Source organism: Archocentrus centrarchus, chromosome 16 (assembly GCF_007364275.1).
Source record: "Archocentrus centrarchus isolate MPI-CPG fArcCen1 chromosome 16, fArcCen1, whole genome shotgun sequence".
Lineage (NCBI taxonomy): Eukaryota > Metazoa > Chordata > Actinopteri > Cichliformes > Cichlidae > Archocentrus > Archocentrus centrarchus.
In genome coordinates, this window is record NC_044361.1 from 25,650,380 (window position 1) to 25,671,422 (window position 21,043).

The 21,043-nt window shown below is 43.5% G+C and overlaps 2 protein-coding genes across 5 annotated transcripts; both read left to right on the forward strand.

Annotated features, from left to right (window-relative positions):
* The first annotated feature begins 99 nt into the window (after positions 1–99).
* On the forward strand, positions 100–8,822 carry LOC115794846 (zinc finger protein 628). Of its 4 annotated transcripts, none has more exons than XM_030750516.1 (4): positions 100–520; positions 917–1,029; positions 3,550–6,029; positions 6,318–8,822. In XM_030750516.1, exons 3-4 carry the CDS (start codon positions 4,004–4,006, stop codon positions 8,690–8,692), a joined length of 4,401 nt encoding a protein of 1,466 aa, XP_030606376.1. In that variant the 5' UTR covers positions 100–520; positions 917–1,029; positions 3,550–4,003; the 3' UTR covers positions 8,693–8,822. The 4 variants fall into 4 exon arrangements, with proteins under 4 accessions (XP_030606376.1, XP_030606374.1, XP_030606375.1 ...); XM_030750517.1 differs by having other exon boundaries at positions 108–520; positions 3,550–4,220; XM_030750514.1 differs by having other exon boundaries at positions 3,550–8,822.
* A 2,774-nt stretch (positions 8,823–11,596) lies between these two features.
* Positions 11,597–20,828, forward strand: dbpb (D site albumin promoter binding protein b). The gene is made up of 5 exons (XM_030750533.1): positions 11,597–12,301; positions 12,433–12,719; positions 13,431–13,877; positions 17,241–17,503; positions 18,452–20,828. The coding sequence occupies exons 2-5, from the start codon at positions 12,530–12,532 to the stop codon at positions 18,665–18,667; spliced, it is 1,116 nt and encodes a 371-aa protein (XP_030606393.1). The 5' UTR covers positions 11,597–12,301; positions 12,433–12,529; the 3' UTR covers positions 18,668–20,828.
* The last annotated feature ends 215 nt before the right edge of the window (positions 20,829–21,043 follow it).

Sequence of the window (21,043 nt, forward strand, 5' to 3'; positions counted from 1 at the left end):
GACTGACATCTTGTAAAGTAAAGACACAGGGGTTTGTACACTGGTGTAGCAGGAGATCTGAAAATGCACATCTTTTAGCCCAGCATGCAACCAAAGGTGCTGAATCCGCTGTGAGCCCTAAACCGCCGTCTGTGAGCCCCGCTGCTGCTACCCGGAAATATTACAAGGGCCGGAAAGGACCAATGTTAAGGGAGCACACGTCACTCACTTTTACCCAAAAATATTATCACCGAGCATCCAAATTTCTCTCGGCCCTCGAAACATCAAGAAAAAGCTCCCTGACAGCGCAACATGTCGTAATCAAATGGCGAGGAGGCGGCTGCGGTATCCGTCGGCGTCGATTTCTTGGGGGGGAACGGTGCAAGCGTTCACCCAGCTCAGCATCAGTGAAAATGGCTCTGGCTAACGACTGGAAAACAGCACGCAGAAATGGAAGCGGGCGATAGCTAGCTTAGGCGGTTAGAAGAAGGCGTGACAGGCCTCATCCGTCTGCAACTGTGCCCTGCAACTGGATGCGTAGGTAAACATTTGCCGATTATAGGTTACGCAGATGTATATGCTAACACTAGCATCGCAGCATTAACGGCAGTCGGCGTGCCTGTATTTTTGTGGTTTAAAATGACGGCTAACATTAGCAGGCGGTCGGTTATGTGGTTTTGGAGACTGCGTGTGTGGCAGCAAATATAGCTAAACACGCCGAGCCAGTGTAAAATATGATGCTAAGGAGAACCGTAAAGTTTTCCATCCAAGCGCGTCCAGTGTTTTCTGTTTTTTTTTTTCTTCCAAATGTTAGCCAATACTATTTCAGGATGCCACCTCAAGTGCATCCGTTATAACTGGCGCCTGTAACGTACCGCTAATGTTTACATTGTACAGCGACACTGTTAATTTGAGTATTTTCTGCCTTTCTTTACAGGATTGCCGATTTGCATTAAAATGAGAGGCAGTCAAATGTGCGATAGATTATCTTCCTCATCTGCCAGGGGAGCTCACTCCCCTCTAGCTTCATCGCATCAATTGGAGGAAACGGTAAGATTTTTAAGAGGTGAGCAAAGTGACTGAAAATTGGCCATAGACGGTCCACTTTTAGCCACTCCAGGATTAGAATAAAGAGAACAACTTCATGCAGTTATTATTGCAACAGTTAAATTAAGTGCGTTCATGCCTACTTATTTTAATAAATCATGCAGATTGCTCCCATCGTTGTTAGTAGTGGGGGTTAGATTGACTTAAATTTTTTGTCACTAGAGACACAAAGAAAATCAATTTAATGTCTGACCATATAAATCCCATAAAAAGGAAAAATAAAAGTGCTTATAATAAATAAATGACATATCTGCAGATCAGCCACCCTCTTTACTTGTATTAAGGTACTACACAGCCCCTATCACTGTGTAATTACATCCATTATATCTGCTCAGGTAACTGCTCATTACTACTAATCCTTTCAAACTCCTGTATATTTTAATCTGTTGACTGACTTTCAAGAGTAAAGCTGTACCCTTTGAACTGCATGGTAATCGACAAAGTACAATTTAACTAATTAAATCAACATTGTTAGTTTGGTCCATTTGGGGGCTAAAATGTGCTTACTGCTAAATTTGAGTGAAAATTACAGTTTTTGCAGGGCAGTTTCATTTGCATTTTAAATAACATTTATTACTGTTTTCTGATGAATAGTTTAACATTGAAAGGTGAGCCCTCAGTAAGGGACTGATAGTGTCCCATATTTGTAATGATTCAAGGTATACAGAAATGTTCTTAAGACTGAATAACTTATTTAAATGAGATCCTGTCAAACATAAATGATCTATTCAATTAATATTTATCTTAATATGCATCTTTGATGTTTCTCACAAGGATTTTCTTTTATTGAGAACCCTGAAAGCTTCTGAAATACAAACCTGAAAAAGAAAGATTTCCTAGGACTCTTTGCAGCCCTGTGTAAAACTAAGTACATCCTTACTGCTTTTATAGGAGTTACGAGGGTAAGTAGCAGCCAGGTGCTGCTAGTCAGATGCATTTGATTTCTGGAATAATGTCCTTTGAAGAGACAAGACCAAAGTGGAGATGTTTGGCCATAAAGCACAGCACCACTTCTGGTGAATACCAAACACAGCATATCAGCACAAACACTTCATAACAACTGTTTTGTGGTGGAGGGGTGGTGGTTTAGGTTTGTGTTGCAACCACAAAACCTGGGTACCTTGCAGCCATTGACTTGATTATGAACTCCTCACAATAGGAAAGTGTTCTAGAGTCATGTGTAAGGTCTTCTGTCCTTACCTGAAATTGGGTAATGCAACAGTACAATGATTGCAAGCATACCAGCAAATCAAGGCGTTGCAATGGCCTAAATCCCAGACCTCAACTTGACTGAAATGCTGTGGCAGGACCTTGAAAGAGCTGTGCACAAACTCATGCCCGCAAACCTTAAATGAACTGAAGTGACATTGCAAAGAAGACTGGGTCAAAATTCCTCCACAATAATGTGAGAGCCTGATAAAGTCATACCAAAAGTGATTACTTCAAGTTATTGTTAGAAAAGGTGGCTCTACAGCCTACTGAATGATGGGGTGTACTCAGTTTTTTATATGACTATATGTTTACAATAAATGTCTGACTCAGTCATTTTTTTTCTGTAAGGTTGTGAATTCTTACAGAACACATGGTAAAATGTCGTTAGTAAAAACGATGAGTAAAACAAACCTATAACAGTTGCATACACACACCTGCATTTAACTGAAACCATGAAATGTGTTGTGTGATGTGGTTTTGTACGCAACACTGCCACGCCTCTGTCAGCACGTTTTCCTCAGTTAACTGTTATTATTAGAGAGACGCACATGCTGTATTCATACGGTGAAATAAAGTGAGGTTCATCACGAACTGCTGCAGCATGTTAGCTTTATAGGGCAAGATAAGACAAATGTGGAATAGTGTTCCATATTGGATCTAAGCAAAATCTGCCTCCTTTCATACAGATGCCTATTAAGTGCAACTGTTAGCATAGACACTAAAAATGCTAAAACATAACTTTGTCTTCCATTGCAAATATGAATGTAATTATAAAGGAATTGGCCTTTATGCATCAATTCTAGTTGTGCTACAATCCACAAGAACTGCATACCGGTAAGTCATTACAAATTGTAAAATGTTGAATGTATTTAATAGTTTGTTCAGTGTCTGTGAAATGTTGCACTTGAATTGTTAATTGATTCTTTTTCCTAATATGAATAGAATTTTTTACAGTTTAAGTACAATAGTTGTGTGCTGATTACATTTCGACTAAAGACTCCCAATTATAAGAACTATTAACTTTTGGTGTTAAATGGCATATATCTTGAAAGTTGATGCTAAAGCTTTCTGCTAAATTAAAGTGCATTTGATGGGTTGTGTCATACTCACTCTAGTCTGTATTGTTGCAACTTAATTTGAGGCTGAGATTTAACATTTATAAAGGGGTCGTAAATGAATTTTTAAAAATAAATTTATCGCCTGTATAGACATTCAATGACTTTCATTCCTGTTTTAATTTTGTGTTTTCAGCTGTGGGAACATCTTGACTGAACACGGATGAGGAATCTTGCTTAGTTGAAGGAAAATGTCAGCGCAGTAAAGGAAACAAGAAGTCGTCAATTGAACTGCTTCTCAATAAAAACTATTCTAAGCAATTTTGAAATTAGGTGGAACTTATCTGCCTGCCAAAAAGACACGTATACCCTCTGATCATCAGCTTGTCGTCTCGGCTACCCCTCTCAGTTTGGAAGTAGCGTGTGGGCAGTGGATGATCAACAGAGAGTAGCAGCACCAGAGCTAAACAGTCTGGAGAGACGAACTTTTAGATTTTAGCTGTCATTTAATTAGTTCTTGAAAAGAAGTCGTAGCTTAGCTTCGCCCTTAGGGTAAAGTTTGTATTTCACCAGTCAGTGGTGGGATCATTGTCGCCGCTCCTAGTGCTGGAGGTTTGGCACCTGCATCCCCATGTGCCAGTGAGTGGGAAATGTTCCAATTTGGAAAATACAATCTGGACATTATAGAGATGTTAAGTGGGCACCAGGCCCACCAATTCAAAGGCCTCGGTTTAGATCGACAGCTACAACATCAGCAGCAAGTGCAGCTTCACCAGCATCAACTCCAGCAGCAGCAGCAGCAGCAGGCTGAGTCTTCTGGAGCTCTTCTGTCTGGACTTGGCTTGGGCCCCCTGCAGGGGTCTAGAGGTAACGCCTTTTCTGATTCTGCCTCCATTTTTGCCAAGATGAGTGCCCCTCCTCCCCCACCTTTACAACAACAGCCTTCCTCATCTCAGAGCTCTCGTTCAAAGTCAAGCAAGATGAGCAGCAGCAGCTCAAGCCATTCTTCAGGCTATCCACAGTTCCTGCGCTCTTTCCACCCGTCTGAGGCAGCACTAGCACAGGAGCAGTTACACCCAGGTGTAGGCCGCTTTGAGCACTTTGCTGGGGGAAGTAGCAGTAGTGGGAGTGCTGGGGGATTAGGAGGATTAGTAACATCAGCACCTCCACCTCCCCCTCCTCTGCATCCTGGCCTCTCTGTCCCCCAGGCATCACCTGGTCCCTCTTCTTCTTCTCCTTCCCCTTCAACCTCTGTGGCAGCCTCTAATAACCCTTCTAGCAGCAGCAGTGCAGTCAGCTCATTGGGACACCAGTTGGTTGGGGCCCAGTCTGATGCACGGAGCCTTCACCAACAGTTTAGTTGCATGTTAGCTGCTAATCAGTATTTTCTTTCTGGGGTGCCTGCTAATGCTAGTTTAGAACAATTTCTTGTTCAACAGGGAACTCATAACCATTTAGGGATTGGTTTAAGTCAGACAAGTGGAGAGCCTAGTACTAGCCTTGCTCCGCCTCCTGCTTTGCACTCTTCTCACTCACATGGCCACTCCACTCCCCAGCCACAACAGACTCCACAGCAACCTCCCCAGCAGCAGCAGCTTCCGCCTCACACCCTTTCTCATCCTCACTCTCATTCTCATCCTCACCACCCTCTCCACCCAGGCTCTCAGCCCTCATCACTGGGCAGCTTTGACTTCCAGGGCATTCCTGTACTCTCGTCAAATCAGATAGCTTCTCTGATGCAGCAGGAAGCAGGTTTGCCCCTCCCTTTGCCTCTTCATTTATCCTTGTCTAAGGATGATGGTAAAGGGGAAAGTAGTGGAGGTGGAAGTAGTAGTAGCAGCAACAGTAGCAGCAGGAGGAAGAAAGCTATGGCTGGCTATTTGCCACAGAGAAAATCTGACAACAGTAGTAGTAGCAGTAACAACCATGGCCACAGTGGTAATCCCAGCACAAGTAGTAACGGAGGGCTAAATCATGGTCAGCCACCGGCTTTAATTGGGAGTGGGGTTGGTATGTCAAATATGGGTGGAGAACCGTCATCCCTGCTTGCCTCATCATCTTCATCCTCATCAGTAGTTTCTTCTTCCTCCTCCTCTGCTCCCTCTTCCACTGCTGCCTCAGTACTGGTTACTAATGATTCTCACCTTTCTAAATCTGATAACCAGAGCTCAATGCAACCCAACGCCACAGAGTCTGACACAGAGCCCGTTTATAGCTGTGGAGAGTGTGGCAAAAGCTTCCCTCAACTTTCAAGCCTTCGCAGGCATATGCGCATGCATGAGCCAACCACAGCAGGTACTAGCAATACTGCCACTACTGGCCCAAACCCCGTTCACATAAAAACACAGTCTGACCCAAGCCTTCCCCATTCGACCCAAGAACCTCCCCAACCCTCATCCAATTCTTGTTCTAGCCCAGACAAAATATTTCATTGCCCTGATTGTGGCAAAGGCTTTAAGAAAAAAGGGCACCTCCTGCAACATGGTGTTATACACTCTTCAGCCCGCCCATATGGCTGCTCCACCTGCTCTCGGGCTTTTAATCGTAGAGAGTCACTGACACGGCATGAGAAGATACATGAGGAAAAGCCATTCCGATGTCCCGCCTGTGGTCGTGCCTTCCGTGAGAGCACCTCTCTACTCAACCATGCTGCCTCAGGCACCTGCGGCAAGCCAGGTAGGGGACCCAAACAACGGGGCAGCAAGACAGGAACTGATGGTGAGGACAGAGTCGAGGGAGGGGGTGGAGGAGGTAATGGAGGAGGGGGAACTTATCAAAGCAATAGAGGGGTTATTTATGGGAAAACTGAGGAAGAGGATGGTGTAATCATTGTGAGGGAAGGAGAACCAAAATCAGGTTTAGGATGTGATGGTCTGTTTCAGTCTGGAAGGGGAGGGAATTCAAATGACAGGGACAGAGCAGATGGTAAATACCCCACTGACTACTCTCGGAATCGTTACACAGGCTACCATGATGACCACCGTTCTCAAGGTAATCCATCTCCATGCTACTCTGGTGCCTCCCCATGTGGAAGTGGGATGGCGGGCCCAGCTCTGAGAAAGGCACCCCTGGCCCCAACACTGCATCCACATTCACAGAGCCACAACCAGCACCACCATCCGCAGCAACAGCCCCACCTGCCCCTCTCTTCTCTACTGGATGACTCAGAAGATGATGTCACTAGCTCTGTGAATAATGCAATCTCTGCTATAACAGCGGCTAGTAACAGTGGAAGTAGAGGGGATGACAGGGGAGACATCATAGGAGGCCTGCTAGGTGGTCTTGGTTTAGGACCTCTGGGCTCACCTTCATCCACGTCTGGTATGGATAAGAATTTCAGAGGTGGTGGGAGTCAGGAACCTATGAGCAGCAACCCACAGAATCCTACTGCCAAACCAAAACGTCCCCGCAAACCAAGAGCTAAGAAAGATCCTGCAGCTGTCGGACAGCCCCCCAAACGTAGGCAGTACACTCCCAGAATGGGGCCCAGCGGGCTCCCACGCACACACCTCTGTAGTGTCTGTGGTAAGGGATTTGCACGCCGCGAGACCCTGCGCAGGCATGACCGCATCCACACAGGAGAGAAGCCCCATCACTGCACTGTTTGTGGAAAGTATTTCAGAGAGGCTTTTCACCTCAGCAAGCATCAAACAGTCCACTCTGGGGCAAAGAATTACAAATGCAGCATCTGTGGGAAAGAGTTTGGTTACTCCCAGAGCCTCAGGAGGCACAGCAAACTTCACCAGAAAGGGGAGATGGAGGAGGTACCCACCACACCGGCTCCGGAGACACTTAACAGCTTTAATCCAAATCCTCAATGTAGCGTGGCCCAAGATCGGAGCCAGAACCAAGCACCAAGCACCTCCTCCTATTACCCCTATTCCCAAGACGTCAAGCCTCAAGACACCAACCCCCAGCCCCAGCCTCCTCCCCCACCCCAACCACAGGCCCCACCGCCACCTCGACTTTACACCTGCGCTATTTGCTGGAAGTCGTTCCGTCACCACTTTCATCTGACTGCCCATCACCAGACAGTTCACGAAGGAGGGGGCGAAAAGCTCTTCTGCTGCGAGGTATGTGGGAAAGCATTTGCCTACTCTAATAGCCTCACACGACACAGGCAGTCTCAGCATGGCATGACCCGCCCCGAATCATCTAACCCGCAAGAAGGCAGCAGTGGGTCTGGAGACCACCGAGGTGGGAGTGATGTTAATCAGTCAACATCTGAGAGCGAGGCTGCCACCAATGCACTGCTTCAGATGGCGCCTTCCAACGAAGGCCACGGAGGGCAAAGTCTAAGTGTTGTCACTCATAGCCACCAGCAAGCACCCCCACATCCACCAGCTGGTTACTCTCCCCTCTTTTATGATGCTGCAGCTGCTCAGTCTTCTGCCTCTACTGCCCCAGCTTACTCTCAGCCTCTTCCTCCCAACTCTACAATCATGCCCCCACAGCATCCACATTCTCCAGCTGGGGTGAAAGGAGAGCACATATATCCAGCTGGATCCCGTAGCCGAACGCTTCACACCACGGCCCCGTTCCAGCCCCTCACGGAACTGCCCTCCACTGAACATCATCATCTGCATCACCATCATCATCACTCCCACCATCATCCCCATCATCAGTCAGGCACCCAGCCCCACCAAAACCCCGACTGCGACGTCCAGTCGTCACACGATGATATGAGACGACACAAGAAGAAAAAAAAAAAGTCCAACAGGAGAAATTGGAAGGGAAATAAATGGGAGTCCCAAGATTTAGTCAGATTTGATGGAATCAAAAGAAAGAGAAAGATAAGTTGTACAGTAAGAGGGCAGTTGAATAAAAAACAAGGCTCTCTTCGTTTGACAATTAGGCGAGGAGGAGGATCAGGTGGTGGTGGGTATAAGCTTGTCAACACTGGTGGAATGAAAGTGCAGATCCTGTCATCTCTCAAAGTTCCTGTGAAACGTTTTGGCTGTCCAGTATGCCCCAATTCTGTGTTTTCCCGTAAAGCGGGACTGCTTGTCCACATGGCAGTTAAACACCCACAAAAAGCCTTGAGCACTCAGGAGCGACTTAGGTGCAGTGTGTGTGGGAAGCAGTCTCACAGGCCTTTGGCAGCCTTCATTCATCGGGCCTCCCACCGTGCCAGAGGGACTTTCTCCTGCCGACGCTGCTCCGCTCGCTTTTGGAACGCTACTCTTCTTCACAGGCACAAGGTGTCCTGCCGCCGCAGGGCTAAAGGACTGCAGAGGGGAGATGCTAAGAGGCTGAAGCTTTCAAAGAGACCAGGAGAAAGACAGACCCATGAGGGTCATGAAGAGATGCCATTCCTACAGGGACCATACAGATACTGAGCTTCCTGGTTTCTGAAGAGAGTGGCATACAAGAGGGATTTTTCAGTTCTAAAATGGGAAGTGGGAGAAAAAAAAAAAAAAAAAGGGACTTGAAAAGGCATCTGCTGCCTTAAGGAAAATTTGCCTCGTGTCTCTGTTGCATCTACTCTGCTGACTATTAGAATGAGTGTGTTAACAACTACTGTAGAGTGTCCTATAAAATATCTCCAGAAATTCTTCCATATTATGTTGGAAGGTGTTTTCAAAGACGTGACTGTTTCCATAGGATCATTAATTAACCCCTTAAGTGCATTGACACTATGCTTGGCTGACACTGTGCAGTTACTAGACAAGTTTAGGTGAAATGACCTGCTAATGTATCTCTCTTACCCATAACTAGAAGCCCCGCTGCACCTCTTGCTGTATGATAAACGTCTCTGCTGTGTATTTTGTCTTGTTGTTGTTCACTTAGAGGCTCTGAGGGTTTTTTAAAAAATGTAAAGTGCATTTATTAGGAGTAGGGATACTGGGGACAAAGACCTTTTGTTGATAGTTTGTCAGTGCATGTTTGTTCTCTGGTCAAGTTTTTTGCTGAGGTTGTGAAATCACTCCTACAGTATGTGATGGTTTATTCAGTATATCCCCAGAAGTTTGTAGTGTAAATCTGATTTGAAAGTTGCTCTATATTCCCTAGTGATTTAATCACACATAGATAAAATATCAACTTTGCTGGTAATTAGCGTTACAAGGACCCCTCTCCTGCCAAAATGATGAAAACTTACAAGAAGCCTTGCTTATGATGTTCACTTTACTTCATTTATTTGAGATCTTCCTAGCTTTTATACCAAGAGATTGAAACAGGTTAAATAAGTGGACTGTAACATGTTTATCTCATGTTATTTGTATGCTCTTTTTAGCAGTGATTATTTCTACAGTACTTCACGGTGTGTTAAAACAAGGACCTATCATGATAGAAACAAATGTAATATTCCATGTATTTATGTGTGTAACCCAATCAGTCTTCATGCCAATCTTATACTTATCCCTTCTACCTTTTACTTTTTGCTGAGTTGCAATCATATTCTTACTGTCAAACCTTGTTTTTTTTTTCTTTTCTTTTAAAGAAAAATAAGTTCTTGTCACTTTATTCACACATATGAAATGTTCATACCCCTGTCAAGCCTTTCTTTTTTCTTCTAAAGAAAAATAATAGTTTTAGTAGATTTCTATCACATTATTTACTGAGAAGTCAGTAGTTGATTATATTTCAGCAATGAATAAACCTTAAGTGTAATAATTTGTTTTTCCTTTCATTTCTGATTCAGTTACTGCAATGTCCAGAAAATGGTAAAAAGGTGCTGGTTATTGAACACGGATTTTCAACTGTTAGAAAAGTCAGGGATGAAGTTTTACAGTTAAATTTACCTTTATGCAAATTTCACATCACTCTGTGGATTAAGTGGCTGTCGGGATGCAGTTGGTGCAGCAGTAAATCTGATTAAAGTGCTTAGACTTACTAATATTACTGGCCAGATTATCATTGCCATGGAAAACCTCACTTCTGGCTCCACAAGATGGCAGTAAGCAACTCATTTATGGCGTGCTCTTGGCCTGGTGGGGATGAGTGTGGCAGTCACATGGATTTTACACTGATAGGGGGTGGACTGGAGAGGCTGGTGCTGTGTGGCTGTCTGCTGTTTAGCACAAGATTAATGCCACAAAGTAAACAAAATGATTGGGAATAACAACCAGACTCATTTAGCCATAGTTAATTACAAAGCACACACACATCTTCCTGGAAACTGATGTGGTTTATAAGCAGATTTCAGCGCATGTAATTTTGCATGGGTTGTCTGCAGCTTTTTTTTAATTCAAGAATTGTAAGTGTTATGTGTTTTAATTTATGCTGATAATCTGGTGTGCTTACATACAAAATATGCTGATTCATACACTGATTTATTTTTTTTTTTATGTGGGGTGACACGTGGTTATAATCTTAGGAGACCACAGCTGGAAAAGTCTGATAGGTTCATTTTGAATTATTTTTTTAAAGGGGACTCTAGGGACAGGGCTGAACACAGGGGCCTCCTCCTCCTACAGTGCTCCAGCTTCCAGTTGCATTCACTGTAATTTTTTTTTTTCCAGTGCATATTGTTCAGGTATTATTCGCTTCGTCTTTTGTATGCCGATTTGTCTGTAATCTGTGTACGTCAACTTCTGCGTGCCTAACTGGGGGGGATCAAAGGGGTGAATTCCTGCGGCGCGCTTTGTTTTGCATGTGCTTCGCAACTTGTACAGTAGACTAGACAGCCCTCGCGCTTTTTTGTATTTCGAGCTGCTGGTCTCACGCGGCAGTGGCATGCACGGGGGGAATCCGAGCAGGCGGGCTTGTCCGACCTAATTCTGCCCAATAGGCACAGGCGCACGGGCGGAGCTGTAGCTTTCTGCGGGCCTATCGCAGCCGGAGCTGCGAGCCGACGAACCTCGTCTCCGCGTGCCTCGCACACGTGAGCTGGAACAGCTATTGTACGCCGGGAGGCAACGTGCAGAAGCGTTCCTCTCGCCTGAAAAAACGGCACACTCACGTTTTCTGTGGATTACAAGGAAACTGGAAAAGTCATGCAGGAGTGCCTGAATATTAGAGAAAGCTAAATTACGCTCTAGCAGAGAGCGCAAAGCTGTGCATCGCTAATAATCCTAAGTATAGCACAATTAGTTATTTGTGACGGTTTGGTGGCACAAAGGCAGTTTCTTTCCCGTTACCATGGTGACGCTAAGGCTATTTTGCATATTTACTGGCACTTTTTAAAAAATAAATAAAATTGTTATTGAACCTGTAAGGCAAAACAAAACAAAACCTGCTGCTCCCCCTCGAGGTGTGGCACGAGGGTAGGTGTGTCTCATGAATAAAACAGGCGAGAATTGAGAGATCAGTTAAAGCCTTGGCCCCGCCCCTCTCTCTCGCACCGCCGCCGCTTGTTCCTCGAGGTGTGACGTCACGTGAACTACCCGTGTCCATTCCAGCTGAGAGAAAGAGAGAGAGAGGGAGGAGGAGGAGGAGGACGTCGCGCGGCCCAAACACAGACCCGAGCCCGTGCGCCCGTGACTGGATCCACCGGATGCAGAAAAAAAAGTAAAGACAGAAAGAGGAAACGACCCCCTCCACCACCTTCCACCACCCACCTCCACCCCCCCACGAAGGACAGCAGAGCGCGACAGCAGAGGAGAGAAGCAGCAATACAACTTGTCATCTGACCACGTACAGCTCGCGTCGCTGGCTGTTGTTTTTTGCCTCTTTTTTTCCACGACTGCTTTGTTTTAGCGGAAGAAGTCTCATCTTGTTTTATTTTGTTGTATTTTTTTTTTTATATAACCGTACCACTAACTGGGGATATCGCTCTTCAACTTTTGAGTAATATTTTCCTGCGCGTGCAAAGTGTGTGTGCGGCATTTTCACGCCTTTGCAGTTTTATTATGGACAGTATTCCTAATCAGATGGTCTGACTGTCCCTCCCACACTGCTTATCTGAGAATAACAGCTTCATCTACATCATCCAAAGGCAATGGAATACTTGGATAAAAATATTCCTGCAGGGAAATAAGGAACTCTTTATAAACTACAAGTGGAAGGTAAGAGTTGAGTGTGTAATTTAAACTTTAAACATAATGCTGCTGCCATGCTCTATTCTGCACGAATAATTCTCAAAACTACCTTTCTGTCTTTGCCCACCACCCCACCCCTCCTGTGCACACAACCACAGTCCTCGAGCCTGATTGTCCCATTGGTAGGTACTCCTGTCAGCTCGTCTCGCCCCTTCAAGTGCCCCAGGTGTCTTTCTGCGACCCGTCTGGTCCAGGATGTCCAGGCAGCTCTCCCAGCTTCCGACCCCAGACCTCCCAGCTGGGGCAAGTCCACAGTTTGGAAGCTGTACTCAGCCTGGAGGCTCCCTTACAGGGGGGCACCTCAACTCAATGGCAGGTCTGAAATCCCTCCTGCAGCACCCCATGAAAGGAGACCAGCGTTTAAAAAACCCATGCGATTCAAAAGGTGAGGGTGTCACAGTGTTGTTTTAGCAGCACAGACTGTCTTCTTATCTATGCAATGGGAAAGCATGGATAAATCTTTTCCATCCACTATTACTGCTATAACACAAATGTTACTGCATTATTACTGTTTGTTTGTCATATTTAAAGGCCACAAAATTTGCACCAAAGTTTCATGCACCATCACATGTGCTTGAGATGACTCCTCAGTGACCCTGACGAGATGAGCTGCATTATAATCCCTGATGCAGCTTCAAATTAGGATCTAGATTACACTGGGCGATAACATGTTTTGGTTTAGCTGTAATGAAAAGCATGCATTCTGTGTGTTTTCTCTGCCAAACCTATCTCTGGCTATTGTGAGATTTGTTCTGGAGTTTGTGTATACGTTATGACAGCAAATCGGTTTTGGCTCTAGCTTAATGCTGCAATTCAGCTACCATCTGGGCCCATCTGTGTTTCTGTGCGTGATTGTATGAGAGATAGAAAGAGAAAAAGAGATTTTGTAGAATAAGTCGGCCATGCCATTTAGTTCTGCGCAAATACGAAGAGCTGATTTTACCATCCATTTGGCAGAAAGCAGCAGAAGCATAAACTATCCCAAGGCCACCTTATTGTCCAGTGAAAGCTGTTCAAGTGACACCAAAGGTATGCTTCATCATTTTTATATAGCACTAATGACTCTGCTTTTTTTTTAAATTTTTTCGTCTGGCAGACAAAGACAGACTGGACCTTGATGAGGACTCCTTGGGAGTGTGCCCCATGAGAAATGGAAATGGAATAGTCAGCAGTAATAGCAGTAATGGCTGTGGAGGAGGTGGAAATGGAGGAGGAAGCTTCAACCAGTTCTTGGGGCCTCTCTTGTGGGATCGCACCCTGCCTGCAGATGGGAGCCTCTTTCAGCTTCAGTACATGGACTTGGAGGAGTTTCTGACCGAAAATGGAATGGGCAGCACACATAACAACAACAGCTCGTGTTCAGCCCAGATCCCCTCACAGAGCCCCCAGTCAGCTGTGCCCAACCAGAGCTCCCAGTGCCTACCACCCTCATCCCCACCTGGATCTTCATCCTCCCCACCTTCTTCCTCTTCTTCTCCATCTCTTATTGGTCTGGAGGTGGCTCAGCCACAAAGTCTTGCAGGAGGAACTGACTGCCTGCATGGTGAGTTAACTAATATCAATCATTTTGTAATGGCCAGTTGAACCAGAGAGGAAAAATGTACAGAGACTGGTTATTATTTAAGGTTTGTCCAACTCGCCTCACAGCAGCAGTCATGGAAAACAGTCTCCAAGCTTTGCAGAGTTGACAGTTTCATCTGCTGCTGGTTGACTAGTAAACCTTTCAGTTCAATAACAGTTGTAATGTAAACAAGGTTATGTGGAATGTCTATAGTGTGGGCTAGTGACTCAGGATTTCAGCTGTTCTTAGTTCATAATCAATATCATGGCAATGTTTTAATATTTCTCTGTCCTGTGGGGTCAAGCTGAGGCCGTGAGAGCATATGGTTATGAAAATAAAGTCAACTTTGAAAAGAAAACATAGTTTAGAATTTACACCTTAACCACAACCATTTGGTTGCATGATTACAGGGTAAAAAAGGAGAAAAGGGGTGAATTGATTTGGGGAAAAAAAATAAGTGAAGAGCAGTGGAGAGCTCGGAAGAAAGTGGTGCTGCAAATGAAGAAGTCCTGAGCTATTTGATGAGTCAACTTCATAGTATAGTTTGGTATAGTTTGGCATGTGATCTGTGCACTGCAGTGTACAACACAATCAGCATTCACCCCCAGCCAATAATGATTGTGCAGCAGGGTCAAAACAGTACACAGAGAGCGAGAGAGAGAGAGAGAGCAGTGTGTGTGTGTGGAGTGTTTGCGGTTGCGTGTCTTTAAATCTCTCCCCACTTCACACGCCACAGCCATGTGCACGCGTCATTACACGTGCGGAGGCTGGAAGAACTGGAGTGAGAGAACTAGAGGCAGGGCCAGCAGACATGTAGGAGGAGTCCACAGAGGGGGGGCAGATGGCAACAGGAAGAGTTTCCCTGTGCCTGCTGGACTTCACACTGAACATATGATCACCAACGAATGACAATAAGTACACTGATATCAAGAGGGTAGTTTTATACTTTATTGGATATTGACTGAAGACCTTTAATTCACCCCTTCACTAACAAAGTACTTATTCATAAACTCTGATAACACATTTATACTGCATGATAAAGGCTTGTGCATTTTGATCAATGTCCCTTTGTGTAAAGTCTTATAATTACATGAATAGAATTGAGATGCTAGTTGCTTCCCATTAAGCCTCCCAAAGCTTAAAAATAGAGAGGCTGAACCCTAAACTGCAGCATAACAAAGGTACCCATACATTTGGGTGTATGGGTACAACATATGATTATTCGGTAACTAAGGAGTATGGCAGCTGTTTATGTTCACAACAGCTTCTGGCTTTCTTGGAATGCTGCTGTACAAGATCTGGAAAATGCGAGGGCACGTTGGGCCGTGTAATCAAAAATGAAATCCTGCTGTTATTTAACGGTTGAAACATGTGATCGAAAAATACACAAAATCTACTTTACAAATCTGTGTTCTAGAGCTGCCTGAAAGTCAGCGAGAGGCAGTCGTGAACTGCTGGGTCTGTAGATTCCAACAAAACACCACAACAGGTGGTGACACTACCTAGTTCCTGCTGTTGGGTTTAAGCAGCAGGACACTTAACCATATCCACAAAAAGTTTGAGCAGTATGTAGACCTGAGTGCTGATTGTGCCTGCCTGGCTGAATCTAGTACTCTTTAAAAGTTTTACTATATCGTGGAGGCAGTGCCTAGGGAATGTGAGTGAACAGTGTGTGCCTGCTGTGAAAATATGCCCTCACATTACCTCCCTATTATATAACCATTATTCATGTTATAGGTTGTCATATACTACAAATCCACAGGTAACGTAGTTAGCAGCTGGCGACCAACAACCAGCTGGATCTTCCCCTGAACCACTGGATTGTTCTTCTATTACACCGCATTAAATATTCATTATATTCATCCTGGGTTTGTTATTTGTCTATATTTGGAAGCTGCAGTGCTGTGTTAAGTAGGTACCTTGTTGTGTATCCAGCTAACATGTAGAGAAGCTTTGACTTAAAGTTGACATGGGCCCATCTCACCTTCATGTGGACAGGCTTATATGTTCATTACAAGGATGATGATTGATCTGTATGTATTCACATAGAAGTTAAATGGAGGCTTGTGTTCTTTGGAAGAAAAGTCAGTTGAGTAAGGTGCATTGGCCCTAAAGGGGGTGGGCTGGCATATCACCCTATACCGGCCCCACTTAAAGAAATGGGATTTGAGAGAAGGGAGAGAACATTATGTAACATTCCCACTTATAGATTTTTCTATCTGCATTAGTTGTGGTTGTTGGCTTTGGTCCACAAAAAAATTCTCAGCAGTTCACTTGATGAAACTAGTCACTATTATGCTCTGAGTGAACCAAGAGGTTTTGTGTAGTGGTAATTGTGTGTTTATTATATATTGTGAAAACACTGGTCTGTGCAGTAAGGTTCTTCAGGGGATTTGTGGCCACATCAAGACTATGGTTATACTTCTATTTCGGCTGTAGTGCACACAGTGGGACATACACAGGAACTAATTTGATGGTAGCCTGCCATTATTAACAGATGGCAAATGATGGATTATACAGATGGATAAGAAATTAAGGAGAAAATTCTCACCCTTGATCCCTGCAATCAGGAAATCTGGTGGCTCTTTTATACTGGTATGTTACTGATATGACACAGCTTTTCTGAGGGGTCACCTTTATCCTATGATGAAACCTTTCCATCCTGATGAAAGGACAGAAAGTACCCATATCCACAGAGAATGAGGGATCAGTGAATAGAACAGAAATGATGTGAATCATATTCTGTGGCCTTGCAGTCATCAGATCTCAGTCAAGTGAACACCTTTTTTTGAAATTAAATATTAGCAAACACTCTTTGCCATCACTGAGAAACTACCAAATGAGGGAATATCTTTTGGAAAAAAAAAAAAAACGTCGGGTTCCACCCCTCCATTACTGTCTCAGATATGGGTAATCAGTGCCAAGGTGCAGTGAAGCTGTGCTTTTGGCATGAGATCTTACTGAGACAGCTAGTATTTCCTTTTCAATGAATTTAAATATTTCTTAGTTGCTTGGTTACATCCATAAATCTGTACACTAAAATGTTCATATTATTGAATTATGTTGCATTTTATATTGTAGTATACTTTAAACATTACCTTGAGTATGAAAACCTTTATATGTCAATGAAAGCTGACTGAATATTGCCCAACTCTCAGTGAAGGCCAAAGCAATGTTGTTTTTTTGCATTAAGAAAGTAGCTCTCTGCTGCCACCTGGTGGTCACCACGAAGTGCTGCGTATTTGTTTATTTTTATGGATCCAAATTTGACAGTTAAAAAAAAAAAAAAAAAAAGAGGGAAAAATGTGTTTGGTGTACTTAAATTTCTCTTCCTGTTAATTCCAGGGAGTCAGGGGAGTATGAATGACTCCTGTGAGTCGCCTTCTTCTTCCTCATCATCCTCTTGTCCACCTCTGCTCACACCCACCGGCAATGGGCCAGATGGGATTGGAATATTTGACATGGATTCTTCAGACATGGCTATGTCCAACAGCTCAGCAGAGCAGCAGAACTTTGATCCCAGGAGGCACTCCTTCAGCGAGGAGGAGCTCAAGCCGCAGCCCATGATCAAGAAGGCCCGCAAGATCCTGGTACCCGATAACATGAAGGTGAGGCTGATGGGGGTCTTCGCTGTGTTGATGCAGTTTATGCTCTGGGACTGAATAGTTTGAAAGCAATGAAATAGTAATTAAATTAAGTCTTATTTAAATTTGTATGCAGTTGATTTTAATGTTAACAAAATGTCAGAAAACAGTGAAAATGCAGTCAGAATTTACCAGAGGTAAAGCCTTGTGATCCTCAATGGGTTAAAACACTGTCCAAATTGTTGGAGATTTATTTTATCTGATGACTAATGGGGCAGTTATCTAGCTATGACCACAGAAAACAGAATGTTCAGTTGAGGGTGATACCGGTGGAAACAGAACGAGCTAAGCTGTTTGCCTGAAATATTTATTTTTAATCAGAAATAAGCACGCATGGGTCTGGATTCATATTTTACATTGTTAGGGCTTCAGCTGAATAAAAACACTGTAAAAGCTAGGACAATTTCACAATAAAAGCATCCAGCGTTACACAAGCAACAAATACAAGAGCTACAAATTAAAAAAAGAGATTATATAAACACAAAGCCTGTCAGTTAATGAGATTATTAATATGTGACTTGAAGTGTGCAAGTCTTCAGTATGTAACTTATCAAAGTGCTTAAAATATTCTACAATAAATAAGAAGCAACCTCATACCGCACACTTTATTTGCTCTCAGACAGTAACTCGGTACTGACCAAACTCTGAGAATGTGGTGTGTAAAAAAACAACAACAAAAAAGCATCCTCTTGTTGCCAAACACCCACATTACCAATAACGGTGGGAGTTTGGCTATAACAGAGCTCTACACACTTCTTAAGAAACAAGTGTGTGCAGTCATTGATTGTTTTCTTCAGACATTTTTTACTTAATAATCTTGAAATTCCCCCAATCGAATGTAAGTGGACCGCACTGGTGAATGCTGAATAATAATATGTGCTCTTTTTTTTTTTTTTCTTGGTCCTCTTTAAGGATGAGAAGTACTGGAGCAGGAGGCACAAAAACAATGAAGCGGCAAAGCGCTCTCGAGATGCCCGCCGTCTCAAGGAGAACCAGATATCGGTGCGCGCCGCCTACCTGGAGAGAGAAAACGCCGCCCTGCGACAGGAAGTGGCCGAGATGCGGAAGGAACTGGGCCGGTGTCGCAACATACTTAGTAAATACGAGAACCGTCTCGCTGACCAGTGATGGCAGCGCGGAGAAGAATCAGGAAGAGGAGGAATATAAGCTGGATTCAATCTGAGACTCTGAATTTCTGGGATGACGTGATGGACAGAAAGGGGTCGATGATGATGATGATAATGATGATGATGATGAATGTATAAGACGAGGAGGTTTGTGCATTGAAGCTCAGGTGTCTTGTTTCGTTGAGGTGTCGTCTCTTAAAAGCGGCGGACAGAGAGAATAATTTAACAGATGAAAGATGTGACTTTTAAGAGTTTTGTTATTGGAGAATTGTATATTTTTATAATACTTCAGAAAAATTAGAGGGAGAGCAAATTTGAAGAATAATTTTGTATATTTTCTACATGACGGGGACATAGAGATGGGGGAAAGCTGCGATAAATATCTTTTTATTATAGATGAGGCAGGAGATGCTTAATAGGTTGTCAGCCATCAATTTTAAAATTTTTTTTTTTGTTTCTTTTAGATGATTAATATAGTCAGGATGCAGCAGCTGGGTTGAGAACGCATGTAACCAATGTAATATAGAGAGCAAAATTATCTTAAAGTCGTATAGTTCAACATTTTGTGGATTTTACTCGAGCACTTAAGTTTTCCTCTTATGTTTCTGTCACTGGGGATGCTTGAGAGAGACAGAATGAGAGACACCATGTATACAGTCCAGCTTTATCCTCTTGACCAGTCTTGTATATTCTTTTCTATTAGAATAACTTCATCCTCCCCCACCAACAATATCAGCTCTTTTTACCTTGGTTTTAACTTTATAAGACTGGTAAATCTTTCTCTAACCCATACTTGTATGTATGGCTCTTTCTCCTTTTCACTATCCCAGTGGAAGTGCTTTCAATCTACTCTGGTGTTTTGTATTTTTCCCAAGCCGGTGAAAGCCTGTTGTGATGCCCTGGGTAACTCTGCTCCTCTTCATCCTCTCTTTGAATTGCTCCCGTGTTTCTATATCTGACGTCTCTATTTCTGTCTTCTCCCACTTGCAGCCAGTCCCTTCACGGTTATGTGCAAACTCTTTCCATTGCATTTTTGTCTTTGTGACTCTCTTGCACCTGGAAGGTACACAGAGTAGTTAAATCTCAGTGTTGTAACATATTCTGAAGTAGTAATCAATCGTCCCAGTAAAACACACATTGTTACTTTATTGAACACACTTTAATTAGCATTATTGCGGGGGACATGGTGGGTGGGTGGGAATTGTTGTGTATATTGGATAGGCCTCTACTATTTTGTGTATTTGATGTATTCCAGGAGATGGGTTGAGGACCCCCATTGAGTGGAATGTGTTAATTTCTCAGATTTCTGGGAGAAATAAAAGCCAAAATGTTGATCCTATGTCGATCCACGAAAACTTGTTGCTATTTAGTGCTCTTTCAATCCTTCCTTTTTACTGTATCTATAAACTTCTCTGTGTACCCACAACACCTACACAGGGGCATGGTACACTATGTTATGTTCCTGGGGGAGGGACGACTAGTAATAGAGTGTGATTTTAATCCCCTCAATGACCATGATGAGTAGTTACTATTACAGCTATTATTATTGTTATGATTATTATGATTATCCCTCTTATTGTTGTTGTTCTGTATTACTGAGTGTTTTTTTTCTTTCTTTGGATGATCTGTTGCACCTTGAAACATCTTTGATCTTCAGTGTTCCCCAGAAAGACTATTCAGATGGAAAAAAAATACAACCCCACTCTCAGCTATTTGCACCCTGTTTCGGACCTCCAGACATTCAACATTTACCCACTTCTACAGAGACTTCTCTTTTCTTTGACCATGGATTTCACAAATGTGGCTCAGTAACTTGAACATGATGTTCGCTCAGACCTACTTGACCTTTCATCATGACCTTTTTCCCCACCTGTGCATGGACTATGCGCACTACTGATACGCTCCTTGTTGGTTTATCTGCCTTTATCACCTCATTCAGTGATTGTTTGCTCTCCTAACAAGATTTAGTATCTTATCTCTTCACAGATGTGGTTGATAAATCTTATAGTGACTCTAACTGATCAACTGCCCTGCTGCATCAGTAGTGTCCATGATGTCCAGCCCACCAGTCAGTGCTGGTTGTTTGGATGTAGTATGAAATTCCACCTTCCCCCCCTCCAAAAAAAAAAAAAACACCAATAAAAGATTGTTCTCATTCATCACTGCTCTGTCTGTGGATGCTTCTCTTAATCCAGAATTGAATTAAAACCCAGTTTTGAGGGAAAGAATGGACAACAGAGGTTAAAATTTCAGGGGAACTATGACTTTATTTTTTACATAAGCCTCATAACCAGACTGTGATACATGCTGAAATACACTTGTTTTGATATCCTCCTTGTTTGTTCACATTGTGTTCATTCCTTAATAGGCAAAGCAG